Source organism: Scaptodrosophila lebanonensis, unplaced genomic scaffold, assembly GCF_003285725.1.
Source record: "Scaptodrosophila lebanonensis strain 11010-0011.00,11010-0021.00 unplaced genomic scaffold, SlebRS2 tig00000001-arrow-pilon, whole genome shotgun sequence".
NCBI lineage: Eukaryota > Metazoa > Arthropoda > Insecta > Diptera > Drosophilidae > Scaptodrosophila > Scaptodrosophila lebanonensis.
In genome coordinates this window covers 17,398,183-17,424,870 of record NW_022060529.1, presented here as the reverse complement: position 1 = coordinate 17,424,870, position 26,688 = coordinate 17,398,183, and the positions used below count along the sequence as shown (strand labels likewise).

General features: G+C 38.4%; 7 protein-coding genes across 10 annotated transcripts; 4 read left to right on the top strand and 3 right to left on the bottom strand.

Moving 5' to 3' along the window:
- Positions 1-367: 367 nt before the first annotated feature.
- On the top strand, positions 368-4,174 carry LOC115632894 (FAS-associated factor 1). 2 transcript variants are annotated; one of them, XM_030530195.1, is made up of 14 exons: positions 368-767; positions 1,010-1,078; positions 1,161-1,335; positions 1,428-1,562; positions 1,625-1,814; positions 1,892-2,099; positions 2,164-2,249; positions 2,526-2,647; positions 2,725-2,870; positions 2,933-3,087; positions 3,146-3,294; positions 3,361-3,635; positions 3,701-3,820; positions 3,886-4,044. In XM_030530195.1, the coding sequence occupies exons 1-14, from the start codon at positions 729-731 to the stop codon at positions 4,042-4,044; spliced, it is 2,028 nt and encodes a 675-aa protein (XP_030386055.1). In that variant the 5' UTR covers positions 368-728. The 2 variants fall into 2 exon arrangements, with proteins under 2 accessions (XP_030386055.1, XP_030386049.1); XM_030530189.1 differs by having other exon boundaries at positions 369-767; positions 1,161-1,371; positions 3,886-4,174.
- Positions 4,175-4,328: 154 nt separating this feature from the next.
- LOC115632911 (putative ferric-chelate reductase 1 homolog) lies at positions 4,329-17,287 on the bottom strand. 2 transcript variants are annotated; one of them, XM_030530205.1, is made up of 10 exons: positions 17,141-17,287; positions 8,306-8,640; positions 6,848-7,005; positions 6,458-6,789; positions 6,189-6,340; positions 5,742-6,125; positions 5,440-5,677; positions 5,255-5,367; positions 4,810-4,965; positions 4,329-4,737 (listed from the first exon to the last, which is right to left on the bottom strand). In XM_030530205.1, exons 2-10 carry the CDS (start codon positions 8,609-8,611, stop codon positions 4,615-4,617), a joined length of 1,962 nt encoding a protein of 653 aa, XP_030386065.1. In that variant the 5' UTR covers positions 8,612-8,640; positions 17,141-17,287; the 3' UTR covers positions 4,329-4,614. The 2 variants fall into 2 exon arrangements, with proteins under 2 accessions (XP_030386065.1, XP_030386072.1); XM_030530212.1 differs by having other exon boundaries at positions 4,810-4,938.
- A 573-nt stretch (positions 17,288-17,860) lies between these two features.
- LOC115630056 (ER membrane protein complex subunit 7 homolog) lies at positions 17,861-18,840 on the top strand. The gene is made up of 3 exons (XM_030526690.1): positions 17,861-18,215; positions 18,276-18,422; positions 18,486-18,840. The coding sequence occupies exons 1-3, from the start codon at positions 17,913-17,915 to the stop codon at positions 18,741-18,743; spliced, it is 708 nt and encodes a 235-aa protein (XP_030382550.1). The 5' UTR covers positions 17,861-17,912; the 3' UTR covers positions 18,744-18,840.
- Positions 18,841-18,875: 35 nt separating this feature from the next.
- Positions 18,876-20,072, bottom strand: LOC115630045 (exosome complex exonuclease RRP42). The gene is made up of 5 exons (XM_030526679.1): positions 19,974-20,072; positions 19,719-19,915; positions 19,490-19,655; positions 19,138-19,426; positions 18,876-19,075 (listed from the first exon to the last, which is right to left on the bottom strand). Exons 1-5 carry the CDS (start codon positions 20,028-20,030, stop codon positions 18,894-18,896), a joined length of 891 nt encoding a protein of 296 aa, XP_030382539.1. The 5' UTR covers positions 20,031-20,072; the 3' UTR covers positions 18,876-18,893.
- A 134-nt stretch (positions 20,073-20,206) lies between these two features.
- Positions 20,207-21,158, top strand: LOC115631366 (proteasome subunit beta type-6). The gene is made up of 3 exons (XM_030528088.1): positions 20,207-20,320; positions 20,378-20,852; positions 20,915-21,158. Exons 1-3 carry the CDS (start codon positions 20,279-20,281, stop codon positions 21,064-21,066), a joined length of 669 nt encoding a protein of 222 aa, XP_030383948.1. The 5' UTR covers positions 20,207-20,278; the 3' UTR covers positions 21,067-21,158.
- On the bottom strand, positions 21,144-26,332 carry LOC115631349 (monocarboxylate transporter 13). 2 transcript variants are annotated; one of them, XM_030528069.1, is made up of 4 exons: positions 26,283-26,332; positions 22,843-22,952; positions 22,297-22,770; positions 21,144-22,226 (listed from the first exon to the last, which is right to left on the bottom strand). In XM_030528069.1, the coding sequence occupies exons 2-4, from the start codon at positions 22,918-22,920 to the stop codon at positions 21,342-21,344; spliced, it is 1,437 nt and encodes a 478-aa protein (XP_030383929.1). In that variant the 5' UTR covers positions 22,921-22,952; positions 26,283-26,332; the 3' UTR covers positions 21,144-21,341. The 2 variants fall into 2 exon arrangements, with proteins under 2 accessions (XP_030383929.1, XP_030383936.1); XM_030528076.1 differs by lacking the exon at positions 26,283-26,332 and adding an exon at positions 23,164-23,315.
- LOC115631336 (transcription factor grauzone) lies at positions 23,526-25,584 on the top strand. Its single transcript, XM_030528058.1, has 4 exons — positions 23,526-23,703; positions 23,756-24,783; positions 24,846-25,227; positions 25,282-25,584. Exons 1-4 carry the CDS (start codon positions 23,581-23,583, stop codon positions 25,528-25,530), a joined length of 1,782 nt encoding a protein of 593 aa, XP_030383918.1. The 5' UTR covers positions 23,526-23,580; the 3' UTR covers positions 25,531-25,584.
- Positions 26,333-26,688: the final 356 nt, after the last annotated feature.

Sequence of the window (26,688 nt, the reverse complement as noted above, 5' to 3'; positions counted from 1 at the left end):
GTACATATAACATATAACATAAAATGTATAAAATATATATAAACAAAGTTCAGGTACCTAAATACATTCTCTGTACTTATGCTTAATGCTTTATTTAATATCAAATTGATTTGTTGGGCTGGCTTGAAACACTTTGTAAACGCCTTAAAAATAAATCAAGTTGAATTCTTTTTACATCAAATTTTTCGTATTTATTTACAACCTACAAAAAAAAAAAGAGTTTTCAAAATTAACAGCAAATATGCCGTTACCACTTGGCCCTAATTCAATATAATAGTTGCTTAGGTGCCGTTATTTTTTGAAATTGTGGTTTCCAATACACGGCTCTTTATGTATTCAGCTTGGCTTAATTATTGTAAAATTAAGGGGAAAACGTGCACTTCAAATAATATTCATACAGAAAGCGGAGTTCCCGGAGCTTGCTATTTAGATAGTTGCTGATGATTTCAGAACGATAAATTATATAAATTTAAATTAATGAGTAGGAGAGGAAACGTAGATGCTTTATTGTAGTATTTTCTCTAGCACCAGGTATTTTGTTCAGTTTCGAATATAAATTTCGTTATTCATATCGATATTCATCGAGCCATCGAGGTATATCGCCATTTAGCAATCGTTGCATCGATGTTTTTCACATCACTAACGTCTTTGTGTAATAAATTGTGTGAAAAAAATCGAAGTAAAGATTTTGACTGTGAGAAATAAATCAAGCCATATCGGAGATACCAATGTCGGAGAGCAAGGAAGATACTTTAGCCAGTTTCCAGGTATGTACGCATTATCATTAATCGGCAAGTCATTTCCGTCTTCTGTTACATTCTTCGCTTCGCCAACAAATTTGGTGCTGAGTTCGCACATTTTCTATGCGTGTGCTGTGTGTGTGTGTGTGTATAAGCATGCAGATGTGTGTATTTGTTTCATTGTGTGGGTAGCTCTACCTAGTATTTGTTTGAAATTGCTTCTGATATGCTTCTAATGTAAACTTAACTACAATCCAAAACATAAATAGGCGATAACTGGCATAGACGATGTTGGTGAGGCATTTTCGCACTTAGAGGCGGTAAACTGGAATCTTATGGTAAGTATTGCGACGTCACAGGTTCTGTCTCTGCAGCGCACATGCGTAAATTCAATTGCGTTGTGTTTTTGTTCCCATGTAGGAGGCACTGAGCCGTGTCATGCCACACGAAGATACACCATTGTCGAATCCAATACATCCCCCAGAGCCGGCTGCACCAGATCCAGTGACGCATCAGAGCACCAACGGCTTTCGGCCACTAAGTTTCGATGATATGCCCGGAACCTCAACGGCACGCATTCCCGGAGGACCACCTGGTCTGTTTTCAGAGCCCATGACTGCAATGTTTCCAAGTGAGCGAAAGGTTGTTGAGCAAATTTAATTAATTTAAATTTCATATTCACTGCAGCTTCACAACTGCTGGCCCAGTTGAGCATAAATTTGGATCCTTCCAGACAGAACAACAACCAAAACATCATCATTTTCAACATCCATTTCAACCAGCAACTTTATCAAATACGCTTGCCAGCAACCGCAACCGTTGGTGAGTAATACAATAAGAGGTACAGGTCGGTGGAGCAATCACTTACCAGGTCTTAATTTTAGAGCAATTAAAACGAAAGATTTACGATGTTACAAGCGTTCCACAATGCCGCCAGGCCATACGAGGCTGGCCGCCATCTAGCGCCCGGGACGCCCAATTGCCTGGCACACAGCTGTGCAATTTGAGTTTAGCGCAAGAGAACGAGTTCATATTGGTTGATCTGACCGAGGACGGCTTTATGGACACTGAGCAGTAGGCTATCATCACTTAATTTGCCACCAGTTGTGCAATTTTAATAATAAATGTAAAATGTCAAACCCCTTTTTCAGCGATGATATTTCACAACGTTTAGACAAGGTATTCACAATTGAGATTGTGGAAGAGCCAAATAGTAATCCCCCGCTAACTCTTCAATTGCCCGGAAGCACGACAATGCAAGAGGTGAAAACAAATTACTTCTACATTAGATCTGTACCGGTCAGGCATCAGGAGTGGACGGGTTGGCCCAACGGTTGTAACAATGAAACCAACTTGGCGGTAAGTCTGACTTCAATATCAACTCGCATGACCTTGACTTTAAATTATCGATTTTCCCCTACAGCAATCAGGCATCGACCTAACACACAAATTATTTGTGCGCAACATTTCAGAGCGGACGCAAAACAATTCCAATTTGTTGTCAAACACGTAAGTACTACAGATCCATGCATGCGGCAGGTGGAAGATACGCATGCATACAACTATGTGTGTATGTGTCAACAATGTAGAGAGCAACAGCAAATTGTGTATCTATATCTTAGAGATGCTGCATTGCACATGGCAAATGCATTTGCATTTCCCAAATATGATTGAGAATGCGCGCGCGCCTCCCATCCCTAGAAAAGATTTAAAATGTATATACATACAACAGGTTGTTTGCTTGTGCTACTGGTATTTAATATTATTCTCGAATGTCCTTTCCAGGGAAATCGTTAATGTTGACAGCGAGAGCTCAGCAGACGAATTTGAAGATGCAACCGATTTTAATAACTCGGAATACATATTCTCCGACTCGCCACCCGTGCAACCGCTCAACAGACATCTCAGTAAGCAATTAATGAATAATTTGTAGGCCCACCTATCCAATAACACACTTTTCTCACGTGTCACTTTTAATTGACAGTACCCAACAACATAGATGACGAAATCAACGGCTCCACAATATTTGTTGAAAATTATAAGCAACGCTTTATGGATCCTTATCCAGAATTTTATGTAGGCAGTTTGGAAAGCGCACTGAGAGAAGCATGCCATAAGCCCGCAAAAGAGGTAAGTGCCCGATTACATAAGCAATTATCAAAATATTTATCTATACACTTCGAATTTCACAGCGCAAGTTATTGGCTATTTATTTACACCACGGCGAGAGCATACTCACAAACGTTTTCTGTGATCACCTGATGAAACATGAGAGCATTATACAAACATTCAAGGAAAATTTTGTGCTTTATGGCTGGGATCTGACGTACGAGAGTAACAAGGACATGTAAGCAATCTGATTAATTTTTGCGCTGCGTTCGTTGTATTAATGGTTTGATTTTCAGGTTTCTGTCGTCGCTCACCGCCTGCATTGGCAGCACAGCTTCGTTAACGGCTAGAAACATTAAACTTGATAAGTTACCCGCCATTATGTTAATTGGAAAAAGCCGTATGACGGGGCGAACATCTTGCGAGGTATTATCTGTGATTCATGGTAAGACAACGAATGCACAATATTTCGATTCCAATTGTAATACTCAAATTATGTTTCAAATTATAGGCAACATTGGATTAGATGACTTGCTTGCCCGGCTCATTGAGACATGCGAAATGTACGAGGAGCAATTAAAACATGAAATACGCGAAGAGGACGAAAGAGCTGCTCGCGACCAAGTGAAGGCTGAGCAGGATATGGCATATGAGGCAACACTACAAGCGGACATGGCCAAGGAGGCAGCAAAGCGGCAAAAAGAGGCTGCTCAAGCAGCTGAACGTAAACGTATAGAATCTGAACAGGCTGAGGAAGACGCTCGGCGCGAATCCATTCGATTAGTGGTAAAAGCATTCACAAAAAACTTTTAAAATTTTAAATTAATAATAATATTACGATTTTAATTTAGGCCGAGCAATCGTTACCTCAGGAACCGACCGAAAATGAAGCAAGCATTTCTAAAATACGCGTCCGCAAGCCAACAGGTGACTTCTTGGAGCGACGATTCTTTACGCGCAACACCCTGCAGGTGCGACTCTAGCATTTTATAATTATATTTCCTGAACGTCTTACATTTGCCTCTCTATATTAAAGGACCTGTTAAATTTTGTGGCTGCTAATGGATTTCTTATCGATGAGTTTAAGCTAATACGTAGTTGGCCGCGCTGTGACTTAACCGCCATCGATGCAAATCAAACGCTGGAGACGCTTAAACTATTCCCGCAAGAAACGGTTATACTGGAGGAGCGATGATTCTCTCTATCAAAATAGGAGGGGTTCGTTTAATTGGGTTTAAGTTTTGCATTAATATAATAAAATTGTAGAGTTGTATTTTACGTAAATTTTATAAAGTTGTAAGCAAAAAGAAATGCCGAAAGCTGCAGTCAACGGATCCTTTTTTTTACGTAAACCCAATAAAACCAATCGAGCAGCTAGCACGACTGTAGTTTATGTTACGATACATACCATGATAGATACAAATACATATATACATACATATAATACATATTCGTAAACATAAAAGATAAACATTGAAGTTGGCTTGTTTTCTTTATTAATAATAAATTATATAACATGTACTGAACGCTTTGCACTTAGCTTACACTTTTCTGCTTAATTACACATAACAACATAAAAAGGGTTGACAGAAACTGAGCACTTGACAATATTGTCGCTTGAATAAGTTGAGACGCGAGAAATATGTATATACGTATAAGGTACGAGTATTAAAAACTGTATAAAAACAGGAAGTGCATAAAGTTCAGATGGGTGGTTCATTGTGCTTTGAGTTAGCGACTATTTTCTTTTTACACCATTTCTTGTTTATGGACTGCTTTTAAAGAATTCTTCAATGGGCGCCAGCACCACGATTAGAATCAGAGCCACGACGAAGAGCACCAAGATAACGCTATAGACACTAAGCAATCCCTTTCGCAGAGCTCCATACTGCAAGATTACAAATATTCAGATAGAATTAGTGAGTTGCGTTTTTTCCCACATTTCCGCCCCACCACTTACCGGTGCATCCATTTTCCGTTCCATGCTCATACCATTGCGCATGGCGTGTTGGTGATGATGCGATATATCGCCCATCTGGAAGGTGTTGATACGTTGAGTCTGCTGCCGATCCGAAGCGATGCCACCAACCTGCCAATGATTAATGCACAAGCAAATCTACAAATTAATGGGCGTAGCAACGGGCACTTTAGTGAGATATGAAGGACGAATTAGTAGAGAATGAATGAGAATTTATAGACAACGAAAGACTGTACATCAGGCGATGCGAGGATATCTAACAGCTAATATTTACACTTGGATAGTGAGCACTAAGATACGGGTAACCGAAAAACTTACTTCTCCCCTTTTCACTTTCAAAGAATCGAAAGTGAGAATAGAACTGGATAGCCCAAAGAAAACTTCTCCATAGACACCAATTTCAATTGGACGACTACGATATACTTACGGAAAATATTAAATGCACCAAAACATGGACGACCACGAAGCCCACCAAAATCCAGTCCATCCATTCGGGTAGCTCAGCCTTTGGTAGTTTAACGGAGAAGAAAATTGTCACAACTGTATGCGTAGATCAGAAGATCAAGATTACTTTTCAATATCATCATGGGTGGGCATTAAAAAAAAACGTACTTGAAAGGATGTGAGCGAGATTGCCACCCAGCCAATGGCCCCAATTGAAATAGGGTCGTTTCTTGTCATTCGGTCCCGGACGGAAGAGAGCACCAATGGGTTGTAAGAAGCAGAGAATAACTGTGATCAGACCAGTTACGGCATGGGCATGCCACACGGCGCGCTTCAGCTCGACCCAGATCAAAATATAGGCAACCACTGTCAGCGACCAGGTGGTAACCATGAGCATACGATGCCACTACAAGTATAAGCAACATTTTAAACTTCAACCACTAACTGCACTGCATAAGACCCATACGTACCGCAAACCACTGATCCTTGCCACAGGTCTGACTGCCCACCCATGTTTGCTTGAAGTAGCGAGCAAAGATAATGCCCAACGAGGTGGTGCCTATCCAGGCAACTATCATGAAAGCACCATGCAAGCGCACCAACAGCATACTGGAGCCACCCAACTCCTGCACCACCGCCAGATTAATGGGTGAGCCGGAAGGCAGGCGTCCAATGTCATGATATCCTACGCCATTCTCTTTGAGACCGGTTCCGGAAGCGACCAGCAGATGGTACATATTGTTTCTCAAATCGAATGTACGTCCCTGCACCACCGTGACAGGATCTCGTTGTACCTTACAGTAGATAACGCCATCCACAACGGAGGCCTCCACTAGACGCGCTGTGTTCTGGGGCTGAAAAGAAATGAAAAGCCACTTAACATGCGTCGGATACTTAAAAATAAGATTGGTACTTACAACTCCGGCTCTGCTCACGCCATATGGACTGCCAGATGTATATGAGGAGTACATGCTAACCCTTCCGTTTTCAGGCACACACTCGATGGTAAAATCATCACCCATCTTGGCATCCTCGGACAGACCAACAGCCACATATGCGGCATTCGTGCCTGTAGATTAGATTAACAAGTTCTTAGTTTAGATGTTTGCTTCACAGGTGAAATAAATGCAAACTAAAATTTCTCACCAGCTTAATTAATTTAATTAAACTAAATAGACTTACTCACCTTTGCCAGACTGCAGCTCGAATTCGTAGATATCGCCTCTGACAGTCACTGCAGAGAGTGAGGTGCAGGATTTGGTGGCCATGCAGCCATTAGGAAAACCAAAGCACGTCTTGCTCACTCCACAGTTGTTATAGAAAGGATCAGCAACGGTTGCTACGACATTTGGAGCCACATAGCTGGGTGGCACATAGGGCTGACGTGTTGTGGGGTTATAGCCACCCGAAGTTGGAGCACTGGCCACTGATGGTGGTGCAACGTCGCGTCTAACCACTTGCACTGGATTTGATGGCACACCAACCCAAAAGTCCGTGTAGGATTGAGCCACGGTGGCGCTAAACCGAAACACTATATCAAACATGAACCACAGGTGCCAAATCAAAACGGACTTACTTGAAAACCACTTGACCCATGAAATCGACTGGCGACTCCCATTCCAAGCTCACCTGGGACTTGGCACCAGCATTGCTGTGCGTGGCTGAATTATTTACAGAATTCTCGCAGTTCATGAGCTTGACGGTGCCATCACGCGACGGTCCAAATTGTCCAATCTGCAGAAACATTAAAAAATTGTCAAATTAAAAAAAGAATATAATGAAGATATTAATATATTATTATAATGAAATTCATTTGAAATAATTGCTCATTGAGCGTCTCAAAACACAGTGTTAAATACTATCAATAGGTCCTAAACAAACGTAAATTTATTGATAAGCTAGATTTGCTCTGTCTAGGCGGAGTGTACATTATCGCATTCTTAAAGATGAAAACTCGATGAGAAACACAGACATGCTCTCTAGCACAGATTATAATGAGTTCGGCTTCAGATGCCGAGCATAACACCGACCTTTTTGTAGCTGGCAGACGCCTGCTCAATAGATAATAGATAAGGATGATAAGGATAGATACACAAATCATTAGCTCAGACTCGTCACCGAGCGGGATGAGCATGATGCGACTAGCCAACATGAGCTTCCTGATAAAGTGCATTATATCTTGATGATATATTGATTAATAAATAAATACTTTTCACAAAAAATTAAAAATTGCCTTTTTTTGAACAGACCATCTATTTTTTTTGTTTTGAATATTAATTTCAAGACTCGGTTAGCTTTATAAAATAGGGAAAAATCTCTATATGTATAAAATAATTGTTTTCATTCTAGCTGTGCACTATATCTTAATGATATATTGATGAACTAAAAAATATTTTTCAAAAAAAAAAAAAAATGCAAAGTTGTGTTGCTTTTGAACAGACCATGCATTTCTTTTTTGTCACTCTCTTGATAAACCGTATGAATATTAATTTCTTGAATCGATTAGCTTTATAAAATAGGTAAAAAAAACTTGTTTATGTATAAAAGAATTGTTTTCATATTTCTATAACTTGATGATATATTGATGAATATTTAAATAGTTTTAAAAAAAATTAAAAATTGCCTTTTTTTTGAACAGACCATGCATTTCTTTTTTGTCACTCTCTTGATAAACCGTATGAATATTAATTTCTTGACTCGATTAGCTTTATAAAATAGGTAAAAAACTTGTTTATGTATAAAAGAATTGTTTTCATATTTCTATAACTTGATGATATATTGATGAATATTTAAATAGTTTTAAAAAAAATTAAAAATTGCCTTTTTTTGAACAGGCCATGCATTTCTTTTTTGTCACTCTCTTGATAAACCGTATGAATATTAATTTCTTGACTCGATTAGCTTTATAAAATAGGTAAAATTTTGTTAATGCTTATGAATCTTTCTGTTTAAATCTCAGGAATGGGCAAGCAATTGAGTATTATACACAAAATATTTAAAGTTTACAAATCTAAGGAATTATAATGGCACTTACAATTTGATAGGGTGGGTTGCGATTGCGCGCCTGTATCATGAAGCCACCAAAGCTAAGGCCCGTTGGCACGCCAGTTACATCCACACGCAACGTTTGGCCCTGTCCGATCACGGACGTTGACGTCTCGATGCTGAAGGGGGAGACGCTGTTGGCGGGCAAGATGCCGCCACCGTGGAATGGCAACATTGTGTCGCACACAGTTTCCGGTGCACCTTGAGGTAAACTCATGCCGGGCGTCCACGAACCGACGATGTGTAGCACGACCAGCGCACCAAGCACTCGTGTTCGCAACCAAAGCGCTGACATTTTTCACTTTTTTAGCCTTTGTTGTGCACCTGTAAATGTCAACAATAAGAAGAACAAAAAAAATACAAATAAAACAGAAATCACATTAGTGTCGCGCGACCAACAAAGCACAAAGTAATCATAACCGAACCGTGTCTGTCTGCACATTCAAGCGTTGCTACTGTGCCGTCACAGATTTTGTCAGATGGGCGGGGGGGTGATGGGTGATGGGGGACGGGCCACTCTTTAATTACTATATGGCATAAATAATTGCACTCACTCACTCTGAAGTTTGTGCCGATTTTGGCCACGTTACGTATGTGGGCGGTTGTTGAGATTGAAGTGGAAGTGTGTGTATCTGTTACATGCCCATCTACTGGTAGTTACCAATCTACAAATATATCTGATGTATATACGTATGCACTCAGAAAAACTTAGGAAAATCTTAGTTATACATTTGCTATTTTACTAAATAGGTTTTTAGTAAAAATAAATTAATACGAACAAGAACATATTTTGGCATTAAGAAGTTAATAGGTTGTGGCAACCGAATTTGTCCGGCTATAGGCACCATCCGTAAAGGGGAATATAATCATATTTGTACGCTTTTTAGAATTAAAAAAAAAACAAGATTTTCTGTCCTTAATAAAGTTACAAACGGTGTCAATAGTTAAGGAGGTATAAAAATAGTACTCATTTGAAGTAAAAATTGTTCTATTAAAGGAGGAGAACTACTTATCTTGAAGACCTAAATTAGATTTTATTTCCCGATTAGAAGTAAAGTACTTTGTATATACAATTTTAATTCTTTGCGTTGCTAAAATTAAGCTTCTTTTTTATTTATGTATTCAAATACATGAATTTTCGGTTATCGTGATAACACTTTTTGTTTTAATGAAAAGCTTTGATTTGATGCCGAAGGTTTATTTTTTTCATATACAAATATTTGTTCCACTTTGTTTGATTCAACTAAATTGAACTATTTTATTGATTGTTTTCAGCTCTTATAATATATTTTTTTTGCTATATTTTATGATATTTTCAATGACAAATAAATGGTGAACCCAGTGCTGCTCCACAACATCTAAGACCACACTTCACGTGAAAAAGCTCAGCATTTATCCAACTTTTACCTTTCATATTATTTTATTCTTTAAGTGAATTCTACAAAATATAAAATATTAAATGCCATGAATTTAAGCCTATTCTACTTAGAACTTGCCATTTCTTTTTTCTGAACACCTTAATATTTCTTGTGTTTGAAGCAATTTTGTAAGAGATTTCATAACTTTGAAATAACAAAAGTCAAACAAATCTGCTTGACTTCAGAACAAATTTTGAGATTTTACAAGGCCTCTTTCTCTCAGTGTAGCTTGCTACAATATGTGATGTGCCGGAGATGGTCTCTCTGATAACGCCAACACTTTCCAAAGCGATGAGAGTGAAGCAGGAAGAGGAGACGGCGGCATTTACAAGTTACGCATGTCTGCGGCGCCGATCGTCATCAGCGATAATACAATACTTTTTCATCAAATTAAATACTACATTTCGTTTAACACCATTTAGCTTTCTGTTTTGTAGCTATCATGCTTATCGTAATGCCATGCTTTGCTGATTTTAAAAGCAAACGTTGTAGGCATTGGTGCGTATACATAATTTTTGAATACATATGCAATACATATACATGCACATATGTATGTATGTGTGAGTATGCACATATGTATTAATTAATATGAAGCGTAATAAATTAGGCGCATTTGTGATTAACTAATTAGTCGCTGAGCGTTTTAATGGCAATATTAAAAGTTCTGATAATGAATATACTTGTAGTAACAAATAATCTCCGATAAAGGTAAACATTAAATCATTGAACTCTAACAAGGCCATTTCCTTAAAAATAAAACACACACCAAAAATGTGAATCACAACATGACTTTTGCTTTTCGTTCACTTAGCTTAAAAGGCACTTGGCTCGTGAGAAAATATATACAGAAGTGAGTGAGTATGCCAGGAAGGAAGAGCGAAAGATTGGAGCTCGCTACGCATAATGATGTTGGGTTTTACCCAGAAAACAACAACGATTTTATGAATGTGAAAGACTGGTTTTTGTTGTATGCTAAGAACCAATTAACACATGTTAATATTTTAAATGCTACCAGAATATTTCTGCTATGCCTTTTGGCTAAACAAAACCATAAAACTCAAGTCAAATATTATTCGACTAAAATATTTATTTCGAAGGAAACAACGCTGGAGCTATACTATAAAAACGTAATTAAGAACTGAAGCTAAAACGTAATAATACTAAACGCTATTTTATAAATGTTTTCTTTTAATTCATATTTTAATTTTTCCATAAACATGTTAGAGGCTTGGCGGACCCTTTCGCTGTCATCCAATCATGAGAAGCAGGTATTTGTAGTGAGATTGTTTCGACTGATTCTGTTTCGACTTTGATCTATTTAAGTTAAATTGAATTGTTATATATATATGCATGAGTATGTATTTAAGCAAGGTTATAGACATTCAAAAAAAATAGAAAGCAAACAAATAATAAGACATTAATTTCAAGAGCACATTCAAGACACGCCCGCTTTAGCTGAAATGTTGTTAAAATCATTAGAATCATTTCATTTATTTATCAAACCCAATAGCTTGTGAACTGACGGCAGTAAGTATCTTATATTTGTGTTTATACATAGATAACCTTTCCCAAATTCTTACCAATCATCTATTGAACAAATATGTTTAAATGTTTTAAAAAAATTGCATCGATAAGCTGTCGTTATAATGTTGTTTATGCCAGTTATTGCTTATTTTGTTCTCCGGTTGATGCATTTAGATATATGACGAGATGACAACACATTTAACTCCTCTCTCGGCCAAAAATCATTTCATTTACTAAACAGTTAGCAAATTTAATCACTTGCTATGATTGATCAATTACACGAAAGAATAGGTAAACCATTTAGTTCTATTTCGAATAATCAAACCCACATACCTAATTTAATGGCTGTAGCTCTCATTCAGGTAAACGGGCATTACGTTCTCGATTACAATTATGATTGAAGTTTTCAAAGGAAGCCAACAAACCAGCTATCATATAAAGAGATTTGGGGTACAACAAGGTTTTTTTTGTTCGCTATTGGGTTTTATACGAAAGCTGCTTTCAGAGTATTTTTCTCAGCAGGCATGACAAATATTCGACATCTATGCTAATTGGCTGAATCAACATGCTTATAAGGCAAGAGGCTAAGGTTAGCCGCCAACTCAGGTGCGCATGCGTCATCGAGACATGACGCTGCCACAGGCAGGCAGGCTGGTGAACAAACAAAAAGACCGCAGTTTAGTGTGTCGGGGCGCAAAATTAAAGCATGTCAGAGCAAAAGAAAAAACAATAATGAATTAAAAAACCCATAACACACACTCATACACTCATTCATTCAGTCACTCATACGAAACGCTGGTAAGAATGCGAATTGAACTTGAATTGAAATTTTATGTACTATGTTTGTGTGCATATATGTTTAACCTTGAAATGGTCGGCTTTTTTGTGAATTTGTTATTAGCGCTGTACATTTAACATATACATATGTGTACATACAAATATATGCGTATATGTAACTCCTTTTGGCTATTATTATACACGAAATGTTTAACAAAATGCTAATTCGAATTGCGACCTGCACACAAAGGAAAAGTCAAATTCGATACATTCATTGTCTAATGGATTTTTATATTATATTATTATTTTGAGGTTTGGCTACTGCGCATATGCGCTTTCGGATTAAAAGAACACACCACAAACACACACACTCATAATGGGCGTTCACATCATTTTCAATGATCTTTGATAAACCTTGAAAGCAGACGCACGTTGCGGGTCGTTTGTGATTTATCTACGATTCGAGCAAATCACATTCACTTTGAACTGACAGCGACAACGTTTCGGATTTCGAAAGGCCTCTAATGCTATTTGACTACGAGTATACTCGTACTCGTACACGAACTTAGCCAAATTGGCGGCTGGCCTGCTTCTTTTTGGCCGGCACTGCAAGCCAACTAAGAGGCGACAACTGTGCAAAGTGAAAATTAAATTTCTCCGATTTCGATTTCACAGAAACGTTATGTGCATTTATGCAAAGTCATAACAAAAGTTTTTATACATTAAATTCTTAGCACATTAATAATGTGCATAAAAATGTTGGTAGGTACGAGTGTGTATGTGTGTGTGGGTATGCCTGTTATTGCGGTTATGGCCACTGCCCCAAGTCCATGACGGAATTTAAGTTTTGACTTTATTTTGGACGTGAGACAAAACTGATTAGCACAAACAATGCCGCAGAGCTTGAACTACAAAACAATGAAACTTTATGTGGTCGATGTGGGCTTGAGCACTTATGCGATATGCACATACATAGTTATGTACTTACATACCCCACATACATATATACATGCATACATACATACTAATTGTAAGGTGCCCTTGTTGGAGCCAGTTCGCAAAGCATACAAAACACTTTGATGGCTTAGGCATACGATATTATATGTACATATAGATCTATGTACATACCTGAAATAAATCGTGCCTGAAGTTGACAGCACAGCTCTAATTACTTTATTAAGCATGTTCAATTTGTGAGTTTTTTTTTAGCTTATAAGCAATTGCGTATTCAAATGTGGGTGTACTCTTAATGCCTTCAAAATTATTAGGCAGATTAGTACGTTATAAAATTTACTTTGCTTGTCACTTAATAAATGAAGCTATTTTATTTCTAGCAAAAAGCTAAGTAGTTTTCCAAAAATAATAATAAATAATTATCATACAATTTTAAAGCCACCATTCGGATCAGTTTTCCACTACTTTGTTTAAAAATACAAACAAAAATTCGTGATTTCAAAAAAATAGTAGGTCTTTTCATTTTTAAGAAGATTTCAGCTTGCTATTTCAATTCTTGAATGATTCATATAAAATCAAAATTAGTAAAACCGAAATTCGAGCCGAACAAACGTGTTTTTTTCTCAATATTACATGGCGACCGCGACAGTTGCCTAAAAAGGCACAAATAACTTTTAAGATTCAAATTAATTAATAATTAGCACAAAAAATTAGTAAAATAGCTTTTATGTTTAATTTGTATTGAAGGAAAATATATACTTTTCTCCATGTGCTTACTTTCTGAAATTATAAGCAATAAATTCTTTTTTATTGTTTTACGTTGTTTCTTAATTTCGAAAAAATTTGTAAGCAAATGACTGGCTCTGAGCTATAGTTTCTATGTTAAAGAAGTAAGTTACCATCTCATTTTAAGAATAGAAACTCCTTATTCCTGAGTGTTTGAGCCTTTTATGCAAATATATTCATTTTTTGCCACCAAAAAATATGTGGATTGTTTTCATATATGTTTAGGTATTATATTTCCAACAGCTAAAATAATATTATTAATAATAATAATAGACCTGACAGAACACTATTTTCAAATACCAAATAAATGACCTTATTTAAGGCAAGCAAAGTCTTTTAAAAAGTCTTTTAAAATTATTTACTTTTAATTTAAAGAATACTTTGATTCTGAACAAAAACTGATGTGAATTAAAAACCCGAACTAAATTTATGATTGAAAATGTTGCTTATTATATAGACAATTGTTACATAAGATCTACACTTGTACATCTAGTTTCTCTTTGTGCAGTTCCCTTTAATTTACATTAAGTGCATATATCCTTCTCTTGTTTGTATGTGGACTGTATTTTCAATTGGTTCTTTCTTCAATTGACCTGCATATGACATCGCACTAATCGATACCAGATGCTTATGGTCCGCCTTGGGTTTCAGCGACCCTTTTTTCTTGCACTTACTTGTGAGTATACTAATACATATTTATGATCTGCTTGTGACAAGTGACCTTTTTTATCTGGTTTCAAAAATGGGAACTTCATACACTTGAGAATTTACATTTTCTCATTCAAACAATACATTTGGTATTGACCATGTTTATTTTAAACAAATGATGAACAAATTTTCGAATCCTTAAAAAACAGAGATATACTCATTTAAGAATGTCGGAATTTCCAGTTCAATAAAGAAATGTTGAGCTGCAAAACCCAAAGAGTTTCATACAATATGTTATCAAAATTGAATAACATTTTAATTTAGAAGCTTTATTCCTTTACAACTCAATATTACAAAAATTAAGCATTGGTTCAAAGCTGCGAGCGTTCACTGTATTTATGTAAACAATCATGCGGGCCTTTGACCTCAGGAAGGGGGTGGCCTGGCTATTTGCTAGGGTAATGCTGGACATTGGTAGCATATTGACGTTAATTTAGTTGGAAATCGCGTGCCGACACAATAAAATAGGTTAACGTTTGGTGCTATTGTTTGAACTGTTGGTGGTAGTTTATTTTTTAAAAGACGGAATATTCTTTAAGAAATGGCTGCACTGGAATAGGACGGCCTTACATATGAGCAGGACAAAAGACTCAATTGGTGTTAGGTCTTACAATAGATTCCATCAAGCGTAAGACCTTGTAGCCATGATTGTTACGCTAGAATTGTTTCAATTAATTTCAATAGATTCTATTTATGGATTTATAGGGCTATGCATTATCGACACACAATATTGGGGCCTAAACTGTCGTTTTCCAAAACAATTGCTTTGCCATTTAATCGAGGTGTGATTTTCATATCACAGTCTATGAATGTCTACTTTATGTGCTTACATAGCTATGTATACATAGGTCGTATCTGGGCTTTAGTCCATGACTAATTTGGTTTTTATAATTGACTGGCATGCGCTCAGATATTGATTTAAGATGCTAGATATAAAAGTTTTGGGACAATTTCTAAAAAAATATATATAATTGTTGACGGAGAAAACAGCTATTCCCCTTCCATTTATAAATACGCAATTAATAAATAGTTAGAGTATGTAAATTTTATTTACTCTTTTTGGGTGTGAACTAAACAGGTGCTCATTCTGTATTCGAATTGAATTGAAGCGTACACTTTAAAATATTGATTAAACAGTAGTTACTTGAATGTTTGCTTTTAATTACATAAATAATTAATGCATTGAGGCTACAAAGAAATGCAAGTCTCGAGTTGACGATGACGCCATTGCGCCAGCACTTACTCGAATAAATCATTAAATGCACTCATACCTCATAATGCTCGTATTCTTTTTTACAGTCAAGTCATTCTCTCTATAGTACGAGTATACTCGTAAACAAAACAAACTAAATCACTCGATACAATAGCAATGCCGCAAAATTTTTTACTGTAGCTTTGACACACATAAAATCAAACACACAATTAACGAATTTTTGTGTGCCTGTTAATGTAAATAGAAAGTGGTAAATAGCTTCAGGGCAACTATATAGTGGTATGGCCTATCAACAATTTAGGCCTTGCGTAAAAATACTTTTGTTAGACACTAAGATGAAAAGTGTGCCACAAATAATAGTAACAGTCACGTCCAGTTGGGCCAACAGAAACTGCATAAAGTTGCGAAGATAAACACGTTTTTTAATGCCTTAACTGACTCTACACGCCCTTCTCAGTCAGAGTCTCGGTCTCAGTCACTCATTATTTGCCCGTTTTGTGGGTACTGTCTTTTAGATTTTTATGCATTTTGTTTTCATTGTTATATGTATGTACAAGTATGTATGCATGTATATTTTTTTCATTGTTGCTTGCCATCCGCACTCTCTTCGCAGACATTACAAAATCTGTGCACTTGTTGTTCGCATGCGCGACGCTTGACATCACTCACACACACACACACACACATACATGTATATATATACAAACATAGTACAATCTTTGGATGTGCAACTCTAGTTAAAAGCAAGTTTTATTTTTTTCTCTTTTTTAGATGCATAAAAAAGTTGTTTAATTAATTATTTGCCATTGTATTAGAATGCGTTGCGTATTGCCATTGAAATCCAAAGCTGCGGCAGCCGGCGAGAGAGCTTGTGATATTATTATTATTATGACCGATTCAAACACACACCACAGCATCATTACTGGAAACCGGTTCCAGCAACACAATACAAACTACATGCGACATAGCCAACTTAAAAAAAAAATCAACAACAGCAGATTTAAAGACAACATATTTTTGTTTCATGTACGGGTATATTTGTACGCTCTCTTTCAACTCTCAATCTCAGTCACACTCGCATTGGAATTTTTATGATCTCAGCGATGATTGTCTCTAAAACATGTTGTTTTTGTTTCCTATTAGTGTCATGTGCATAAATACAATAGATTTAAACAACTTAAACTTTAACTTGTGCCGCAAGTTCTGAAAATATTTGCCGTGGGTGTGGTTTTTATATCCATTTTTTAATTTCACTTTCGAATTCACTTGTTATTTATTGCTAGTATTAGCATATTGCTGGTAAAAACTAGCTATTTTCATTTGTTTGGGCCATTATTTTGGCGCACCTGCATCTGTCGCTTAGCTTGGTATGTAGAACAACATACGCACACACATACTTGCATATTGAAATAACTTAAAACTTGTTTGTCAAACACGCACTAACCTAAAATTTATTTCAAAACGTCGAGGCACTGCTCGCCTGTAAAAAGCCCAATTCGGCCAAATAATAACGTTTCAGAGCTATGAGCTGAGGCACAACCAAACAGAACGCGATACCGCCAACGACTAAAGCTAAGAGCGACCGTCCGAGTATTAACTGGCTTGTTGGCTGTCTTAGCCTTAGTTTAGCTGGTTAGCATGTTGCGGGTAACAAGTGAGTACAGACAGCATTCGATCTAATGCCTCTCCGTATTTTAATTGGAAAAAATTCAAAATAAATAAAATATAATAATTCCTTGGGTTCTCTGTACCCAGTATTAAGTTTTTATATGTCATTTAAATACATTTTATATTAACAAAAACGTATAATCATTTTTGATGCGAACTCATCTATATATACATAGGAAATATATATACATCTGTATATAGAAATGAAGTTATTTAGCAATATGAATAACAAAATTTATGTATAACAAAACTTATGTATAACAAAATTTACTTCTTTTAAAAAATGTAATCATAAAATTAATTATTTTATATAAATGACATTTATACTCTATAAATTTTCAGTACATCGTAAAACTATTAAAATGCACTTGCGGAAATTACCTAAACATTTAAAATTATAAATTCATCTACGCGCCATCAATCAGCTGTAGATATTTTAGCGATGGCAATCGATTGGTTAACGTGTAATCGATTTTATTTGAGAGATAGCAATAGGAATATTTTCACGCGCATGACTATTAATTAATTTGTTTAATTTTGACGAAAAAATGTTTCTGAAGTTGCTATCATTTGTAACACTCATAGCCCTGAGTACTTGCGAGGTCGTAATTGGCCAAGATGAGATCGACGAAGTGTCCGGACTATACACAATTGAGGGCAAAGTCTACCCGCCGGAACAGCTCCTTGGAGCTGCTGCACCCAGCGGCAAGTGGCAAGTGGACGTGACGTTGTCAATCAACGATGGTGAGATCAAGGGCTTTCTGCGGGAAGATGGTAATTTTGTCATCAGTGGCGTTCCATCCGGTAGCTACGTACTCGAAGTGAATCACCCAGACATTTTCTACGAGCCCGTAAGTGTACCTTTTAATTAGTGAGTATCATGATCGGCATTAAAGCAATTTTATATGCAGGTACGCGTTGAAATTAATCCAAAGGGTAAATTCCGTGCACGCAAGGTGAACTTTGTACAGCCCGCGCAAATTATTCAGGTACCTTATCCACTGAAAATGAAGCCACTTATGCGCCTCAAGTACTTCCAGGCCAGAGAACAATGGAAGGTTTGTAAAAGAAAATGTCAATTTATTGTGCCACCATATTGACCATTGACTTTAAAATTACAGATCACCGACTTCCTGTTCAGTCCAATGGTTCTAATGATGGTTCTGCCGCTGCTCCTTATGTTGGTCCTACCGAAAATGATCAACGACCCTGAGACAAAGAAGGAAATCGAGAACATGCAGTTCCCAAAGATGACGAATGACATGCCCGAAATTAGTGAAATGTTGACCTCTTTCCTCTCTGGCAAGCAGCCGGAGAAAGAGAAGAAACCAGTCATGGCAAACAAACAAACTAAAAAACGTAGCCAACAACAACAGTAAGCAGTTACATTTATTGAGGGCCCCTATTATCAACATCAGGGGCTAATCTAAGCTTAAGAATTTTAGTAAATTTTTCTCGTAAAGTAGTCAAATTTCATAACGCGAGTTCTGTTTATAAATATGAGAAAAAAAAAAGTTTGCCAATCACTTTTATTTAAGAAATCCCACAATTTTGGGCCGCTTAGGCCCCACACGCTCTTGCTCTTGCTTAAGCATCTTAACAAGTAACTTATCCAAGTAATCACCAATAGAAAGTCCGAGTTGCAGGCAATTGAGCATAGTGTCTCTGTGCATGGAACCACCGCCTGTCATGTGCGTGCCGGACAGGAAAGCTGGAATTAATTTTATGTATCATAAGTGCTGTAATGGTACAGGTGCTTAATAAGAGGATTACCTTCATTATTTCGCTGCGATACAGCCACAACCATGCTTACTGTGCTGCATGCCTCTTCCTCGGCTGATGGATCCACCAGGCAGAAGTCGCCAATCTTACACACGGTGACCAACAATGGCACCGTCTCGATCCCTATACGTGTGCAGTCATATGGATTATCGGATATTATGAGATCAGTTATGCCTGCGTCCAACAATGTAGCTGTCACACGGGGTAGTTTTGTATTGAACAGCGCTGCTTTGGCTGCTAAAGACACGGCATCGTAGAGGTTACCTCCGCACTCCAATATCTACAAATGAAAATCAGATGAATTTCAAACAGTCCCAGTTTTGCATTGAAAGGCTAATGTTACCAATATATCTATGTAAAGCTTCCAGCATTGTTGACCTGGGATGAGGCACAAGCTGCGGTAGTCAAATGCAAAAGGGGATTCGTAGGCATTCTTAAGTGAAAGAATCAGTTCCTGAGCCAAATCTGACCCTCCACGACCTTCAAATTCGGGTGTTGCATTTGCAGAGCTGTAATTGAAAAATACATTTTTAATTGCATTTTAAATACAAGAACTACATTTTTGTAAATACCAGTCAACAAAGAACTCTAGTTTTCCAAACTCTGGCGTTAATTGATGCGGCACATCGATTTCTGTTTTAACGCCCACTAATATATCAGTGTTTGCCAGACGCAGGCGTGCAGAGCCACTGGCATTGCTCACCAGACCAGTTTCAAGCTCCATTGGCCTGTAATCTCGCCGGGAGCGGCCATCACATCGATAATCCTCCTAAAACTCGCATGCTGAAGTTGTAATAAGATAACACCATTAAAGTAAGTACCCATACCTCTACGCCATGCAATATAAATGTTTTTTCCGCTTCGCTAAGTGCGACGTAAGCCATTATGGGTTCAAATTTTTTCAAAATCTAAAACAAAACAAATGTATCCAACTTTAACAGCATGTGCGTGTACTTATCGATAGCTTATCCGGTCTAGCGGGCGAACGATTTTACAGCAGCCCTGCGACTTCCAGTGTTGTGAAGTCGCAGTCAACGATTTTTTTCGTCACTTGCCACCACTCTTCAAAATAGCCAGTCATTTCTGGTCGGCTTTTATTTTCGAAGAATTGTATCTGTAAAAATAATTCAAGATGGAATCGTTTGACTTTACCAATACCCCCGTCAGCACCGGCGTAAGTTTAAAATCAATTCATTTGCCCTAAATTTAGTAATGCAAGGGTTGTTTACAGACCACAATTATGGCCGTAGAATTTGATGGCGGCGTCGTGGTTGGCGCTGATTCTCGCACCAGCTCCGGTCCTTATGTGGCCAATCGGGTCACTGACAAGCTTACTCGCATTACTGATCATATCTATTGCTGCCGCAGTGGGTCTGCCGCTGATACACAGGCCATTGCCGACATTGTGGCCTATTCGCTAAACTATCACGAGAATCAGATGAGCAAGCCTGCGACAGTATTCGAGGCAGCTTCAGAGTTTCGCAACTATTGCTACAGTTATCGCGACTCTCTGTTAGCCGGCATTATTGTTGCTGGTTGGGATAAACAGCTTGGTGGCCAGGTTTACAATGTTCCAGTAGGTGGTATGCTGGTACGTGAGCCCTGTACCATCGGAGGCTCCGGCTCGAGCTATATTTACGGCTTCGTTAGAGAGCACTACCGCGAAGGCATGGCAATGGAGGAATGTGTAGAATTCGTAAAGAAAGGTTAGTAAAATGGGATTAATAACTAAAGATAATCTACAACGAAACATATATTTCATTCGCAGCTGTGAAGCATGCCATCTACCACGACGGTAGCTCTGGAGGTGTAGTTCGTATTGGCATCATTACCCAGGATGGAGTTGAGCGCCGCTTGTTCTTTAACACAAAATCAGGCGAACCAGAGGTTATAAATACCCCCCAATTGGCAGTGAATTAATGATTTATAATAAATTAATATAGAATATGTGAAGGGCGTTGTAAACACTCCAGAATATAAAATGGTTCATAAATATATTCATTTGGTTCGTACATTTATTATGTTCTATGTTGTAGTACAAAATGGTTTCCACTTAGGTGCTAAATGATAATAAATAAGTCGAGGTATAGCTTAAAATTAATGCATATTACCAAAAATATTAGCGCTACTATAGCAATGGTCTTTTCTCTCAGCACATTCTAATATCACATTAGTCCTTATAAAGTGCCTGGCCATTATGAAACACTGTTCAATTTTGCAGCTTCCTCGGGCGCAGCCTCAGTAGTTGTTTCAATTGATTTCGAAGTCGTATTCATCTGCTTCCTAAAGCGACACAAAATTTCTGGTGTCCACACCACAACAACCAGCAGCAGGATCACGATCTGGGCATATAAACAGATCACGTAGGAGTCAGCGTAGTCGCGTACCCAGCCAAGCAACTGACCAATCGTTATGACAATAATGCCTTTGGAAATCATGCTTAATCCCAAACCACCAGCTAACTTCTCCGAACGACAATGCGCCGAAATTGTAAGATTGTTATTGATCACGGTGGCGGATTTGGACATGCCCATGAAGGCAGACATTGCAACAATGACCACTAAATTGGTCGATTTTGCTGCCATGACAAAGCGTGCAATAAGGAGGCCAGCAGTTCCCAACAGAAATACGACGCGGTAGGAGATCCTCAACCGATCTGTTATGCACGGCAAGAGTAGGCGAAAAACTATATCGGCGCTAGCCACAACCGACATACACGAAGCGACAATTTTACTATCGAATCCAGCCGTTTGTTGGAGAAAACTGGGAAAGACCATCGTGAAGTTAATAGTGGCAGTGTAAACCAGAGCCATTCCAATGATGATGCTTAAAAACACCGCATCCTTCAACAATTCTAAATCCATGGCCTGCACTAGGCGATGACACATTTTTCCGCACAGTCTTTCGGATTTTTCCACTTTCTCAATGGCTGGTGAGTTAATTTCAGCGGTTTGAATAATCACGCCCTGCAGAGTATTTGTCAATTTCTTGTCCTCAGTATCTGCCAAGAGACGCATATGCTTGCGATTGTTATGTTTTCTAGGTGGGTTCAAGGGTTTCAGAAACATTGCACCAAACAGCTGAAAAGACAACAACGAAGAATAATTTAATTACAAAACAATCTTGCAAAAATAGAATTGCCATACTAACCCCAGTTAAAGAGAGAGCAGCCATAGCCAACACAGCAATGCGAAAACCGTGATTATTTAAAAAGTATTCCACAACATGAGGTATAAACACCTGACCTACGCCAGCACCAGCTAAAGATACGCCAACTGCGCGTCCGCGCTTGCTACTGAAGTACGAGTTAATGGCCATAAATGTAGACGGCGAAATAAGTCCCAACCCAAATCCCACAAAGATGCTGTATCCGATTACAAAGTGCCAGACCTCGGTAGCTAAGGAACATATCGCCAGGCCAAGGGAAACTAGTACACAGCCAGTAGCGGCCACATTGCGAGGCTTAAAACTCTTGATGGCTGGTCCAATAAACAGTCCCGAAAAGTTAAGGGCCAAGCTATTCAGGTTCGTTATAAGCGCAGCAGTAAAGGTGTCTTCATGCATGCGTTTCAGCTCACCCACGAAGAGTTGTCCGAACACAGAAAGTATGGATTGATTGGTCATCTGTAGGAAGGTAAAAAAAAACAATCTATCATATCATAGTTCCTCATTTATGAATTTGTTTATTTAACTTACATTAATAACGGCTACGGCAGCCACCACAATCCAGCCATAGCCTCCATCTGGCACCACACGATTTATCTGAACATCCATGGTTTAATGATTCGCTGAAAATGCGTCTCCAACTAAAGACAAAAAATCAAATTTGAATAGGCAATTAAAGCACCTGAGTATTTATGTTTGGCTTATCTTATCAGTACAATTAAGCTAACCGATAAGAGAAGGTTGTATGAACTAAATAAAACGGAACAGCTTTGTGGAAGATATTAATTGAGATTTAGCAAGAATAAAGATAATTGTAAAAATAAACAATGTCTAGACTGCACACACACGCACCTTTAGCTTAAATCAAAATCCGAGGCTCATAGAAGCAAATTATTTGATGCTAAGTCTGAACTTTGGACATTAAATTAGATGAGATGCATTTCGAGGCCAAATTTAGCGCGTAAACAATTTAAGTTAAGTGATTTAATTTAACGTCGCAATGGGCCGAAAGACGCACAATGCTTATTCCTGTGACTCGGAAATGGTTGTGACCAAGTCTCATCACAGTTTGGCCAGCATATCAGCTGTTTGATATTAACAACAATAATACCACCAACAAGAATACTAGTCTCTAGATGGGTAGTACTTTCGCCGAGTGCAGTGTTACCAAGTGATACCACAAAGTAACCAACTAGAAAACAATATATACAAAAACGACAGAATATTAAATATCTACAATATTACTCGTTAACTCTCTTGAGATATAAAATGACGTGCTTCCTGTGCACCCAGTGCACGGAAGGCACTGCTGGAAATATAGATTTTGATTCCAAAGAAGCCCAGTTGCTGAATGTAAGGTGTATAATTGAAAAGCATTTCTGGCGGCTAAGGGTAAGAAATAAAACAAAGTAAGACAACTAGATAACAATATGAACATTTTCAGACTGCAGATGGCATCGGGGACATGCATTGCATTTGTGCAATGTGTTGGGAACAGCTCTCGTCATTTCACAGCTTTTATTTAAGCGTGGAGCAAGCGCACATGGCATTAACCATAAGCGATATTAAAACAACTCCAACAGTCACAGTTCTTCCAGTGGAGGCAATATTGGGCAAAGGAACTGCTGCTGCTTACTCTGAGGATACGAAGGGAAATTGCACTGAAATCGAAACTGTGGTCGCAACCGTCAAACGTCGACGTGGACGTCCGCCTAAAGCAAAGCCCAAGCCTCCCACACCTACACCCATGCCGCTTCCAACTGTGCCTGATACGGAAACCACTGATGATGCAGTATGTGACAACGGTAGCGATCTAAAAGCCGTTCTGGAGCAGATCAATTTGAACGAGATCAAAATAGAATTTCCTGAGGCCGATCTAACCATGGCTGATGTGCTGGAAGATCAGCAGGAGGAAGATGATGAGCACGATGTATCTGATTATGCGCCGCCAAGCGCCTGCGATAGCGAGGACGAGAAACCCACACGGAAGAAACCTCGAAAAACTGCAAAGTCTTACAAAGGCAAGCCAAAAGGAGCGGGCATTCACAACATACAAAAGTCGCAAGAGTTTAATGAATATATCAAGGAGCACTACAAAGTCCACTGCCACGTTTGCAGCACCCCCATGGAGGATTTCTCCGAGATGTTAGTGCATGCTCGCCAGGAGCACAAGACTCGGGGCTATGCATTATGTTGTGGTCGAAAATTTTGGAAGAGAGGGGTACTGGTCGACCATCTGCGACGACATCAGGACCCCGAACTCTTCAAATGTCACATATGTGAGCGTGTGATGGGACAACGAAGAAGTCTGGAACTTCATTTGCGCATGCACGACATTAAGAAACGAGGTCGGCTCCTCAAGTGTGAACAATGTGGGAAGAGCTTTTTCAGTTCGGTGGTGTTTGAAAGACACAAATTGACGCACATTCCCAAGGAGCAGTGGCAAGCTACCTGCTCTACTTGCGAAAAAACGTTAGTAGCTTTCAGTGATTGTTCTAACACCTCAATAAAATAACTAATTGTTTTCTCTACAGCTTCCCCAACGAGTACACAATGCAGCAGCACGTTAAGTTGGTGCATTTGAATATGTATGCAAAGATCTGTGACGTTTGTGGCAAGTCAATACGGGGGCGAGAAGCTTTGGCCCGCCACATGGAGGAGCACACGGGCGCGCCATCAAAGCCTATTAAGTGTCATCTCTGCGGCTCCGCTCTAACAACCAAATATGGTCTAGCACGCCACATTAAAATGATGCACACTGCCGAGAATTTAGAGCCTAGACAGTGTGAGATTTGCTTTAAAATTTCACCAACTCTGCAGGCACATCTTCATCACATGAAGTACACCCACAATACGGCGCGAACCCACCAGTGCCCGATGTGCGAGAAGGCGTTTAAACGGCCCAATGAGCTGCGAGTAAGTAAATGATATAATCATATTTTTTGAAATGCCTAGCTTCTTCTCGCTTAGGAACATCTAACCACGCACACCGGGGAAGTTTTGTACACGTGTCCGCATTGCCCGAAAACGTTCAACTCTAATGCCAACATGCATGCACATCGCAAGAAAGTGCATCGCAAGGAATGGGAGGAGAAACGACGCCATCATCCCCGTAAGAGTGATTCAACAATTTCGTTAAGTGCGCACAAAACACCGACAACGACGGGCGGTAATGAAACCACACAACTGCTGCAACTTCAGGACGTAGATGTTGATTAAAAGGCATTTGCTATATAGGTAATAAAGATCGAAAAGCGATTTCGGCGCAATACAAATTGTTTGTAATTGAGGGGGCCTGTTTGTTGAAATCCGGATTATGCTGGTTATGAAAAAAACACCGTGCTCATTATGAACTGGTATAATAGACAACAGAGCTTGGCTTATCAGTGAATAAGGTCAAATCTGGTAATTTTTTATATATAGCGCATGGTTCGAAGCTATTAAATTAATAAGCTTATTTTGATGAACGGCGGCGCGGACGTGTGACGACGACGGTTCGCCTGTCTGCCAGCCAGCCTAGATAGTCCAAGTTGTGCTTTTGCCATCGGAAACCGGTTTAAGTCTGTTTCAAAGTGGTTTTTGCCTTATCATTGATTGGTACTATCAGTTCAAAGGTACCATTGCCGTCTGTTTATATTTCTATTACTTTGCAGCATCTTTAATCTGTGCCAATGGTTCGTGGTTGGTGACACAACAAATTTTTAGAGTTCTGGACAATTCTTGTTTGTTAATGGAATGTTTTGACAAAATAGGTATTTGATTTCAAAAGGTCGAGCAAATATGGAAATTAAACCGCAATATTAAATTTATTGTGAAATTTCTTTTTATTTGTGCAATGCGCACACCTGTTATTCCATTCATCCAGAACACACCTTATACTATATACCAACAAAGGCCTTTCAATAAACGTGACAATTGCATGTACATTTTCTATGATAATACAGAAATTCCGCTCAAGATTCGACGCTTACCTGATGGTGGTGGTGATTACTTCTTTTTATTAGTAGTATACTGTTTGCTTTTTTAATTGTATTTGATTTAATTCAGAATATCACTGTTTGCACGGATTATGGATGCTTATCTCTTGACGAGCAAATATTGTTTGGCTACATTCCTGTTGCGCAGCTGTATTTATAGTGTAGTACATATATATGGGACATACACATATGTTTGTATATACATTACACCATATTACTGTCTATAGTACTTTCATTGTTCAAACGAAAATTTGAGCTAAACAGTGGCCTAACTGCCATTTGTCCGCATTGCTGCTATGGTACAATATATCGATGTTCAGCGTCATCGATTGCTGGACCGATATTTTACGGTATGGTGAGTAAGGTAAGTCGTGGTAAATAAAGTTTATTAATGTGGCCG

Coding starts and splice junctions, on each gene's coding strand:
- LOC115632894 (XM_030530189.1), top strand. CDS start 729: ATGTCGGAGAGCAAGGAAGATACTTTAGCCAGTTTCCAG. Junction 1,815..1,891: donor GGCTTTATGGACACTGAGCA/GTAGGCTATCAT, acceptor CCCCTTTTTCAG/CGATGATATTTCACAACGTT. Junction 2,648..2,724: donor ACCGCTCAACAGACATCTCA/GTAAGCAATTAA, acceptor TTTAATTGACAG/TACCCAACAACATAGATGAC.
- LOC115632911 (XM_030530205.1), bottom strand. CDS start 8,611: ATGTCAGCGCTTTGGTTGCGAACACGAGTGCTTGGTGCGCTGGTCGTG. Junction 7,006..8,305: donor GCAACCCACCCTATCAAATT/GTAAGTGCCATT, acceptor ATGTTTCTGCAG/ATTGGACAATTTGGACCGTC. Junction 5,368..5,439: donor TCTCGCTCACATCCTTTCAA/GTACGTTTTTTT, acceptor CTACGCATACAG/TTGTGACAATTTTCTTCTCC.
- LOC115630056 (XM_030526690.1), top strand. CDS start 17,913: ATGTTTCTGAAGTTGCTATCATTTGTAACACTCATAGCCCTGAGTACT. Junction 18,216..18,275: donor CAGACATTTTCTACGAGCCC/GTAAGTGTACCT, acceptor TTTTATATGCAG/GTACGCGTTGAAATTAATCC. Junction 18,423..18,485: donor AGGCCAGAGAACAATGGAAG/GTTTGTAAAAGA, acceptor TTAAAATTACAG/ATCACCGACTTCCTGTTCAG.
- LOC115630045 (XM_030526679.1), bottom strand. CDS start 20,030: ATGGCTTACGTCGCACTTAGCGAAGCGGAAAAAACATTTATATTGCAT. Junction 19,427..19,489: donor AGCTTTACATAGATATATTG/GTAACATTAGCC, acceptor TTTCATTTGTAG/ATATTGGAGTGCGGAGGTAA. Junction 19,076..19,137: donor ATCGCAGCGAAATAATGAAG/GTAATCCTCTTA, acceptor AATTAATTCCAG/CTTTCCTGTCCGGCACGCAC.
- LOC115631366 (XM_030528088.1), top strand. CDS start 20,279: ATGGAATCGTTTGACTTTACCAATACCCCCGTCAGCACCGGC. Junction 20,321..20,377: donor ATACCCCCGTCAGCACCGGC/GTAAGTTTAAAA, acceptor GGTTGTTTACAG/ACCACAATTATGGCCGTAGA. Junction 20,853..20,914: donor TGTAGAATTCGTAAAGAAAG/GTTAGTAAAATG, acceptor TTTCATTCGCAG/CTGTGAAGCATGCCATCTAC.
- LOC115631349 (XM_030528069.1), bottom strand. CDS start 22,920: ATGGATGTTCAGATAAATCGTGTGGTGCCAGATGGAGGCTATGGCTGG. Junction 22,771..22,842: donor CTGCCGTAGCCGTTATTAAT/GTAAGTTAAATA, acceptor ACCTTCCTACAG/ATGACCAATCAATCCATACT. Junction 22,227..22,296: donor CTGCTCTCTCTTTAACTGGG/GTTAGTATGGCA, acceptor TTGTCTTTTCAG/CTGTTTGGTGCAATGTTTCT.
- LOC115631336 (XM_030528058.1), top strand. CDS start 23,581: ATGACGTGCTTCCTGTGCACCCAGTGCACGGAAGGCACTGCTGGAAAT. Junction 23,704..23,755: donor AGCATTTCTGGCGGCTAAGG/GTAAGAAATAAA, acceptor GAACATTTTCAG/ACTGCAGATGGCATCGGGGA. Junction 24,784..24,845: donor TGCTCTACTTGCGAAAAAAC/GTTAGTAGCTTT, acceptor TTTTCTCTACAG/CTTCCCCAACGAGTACACAA.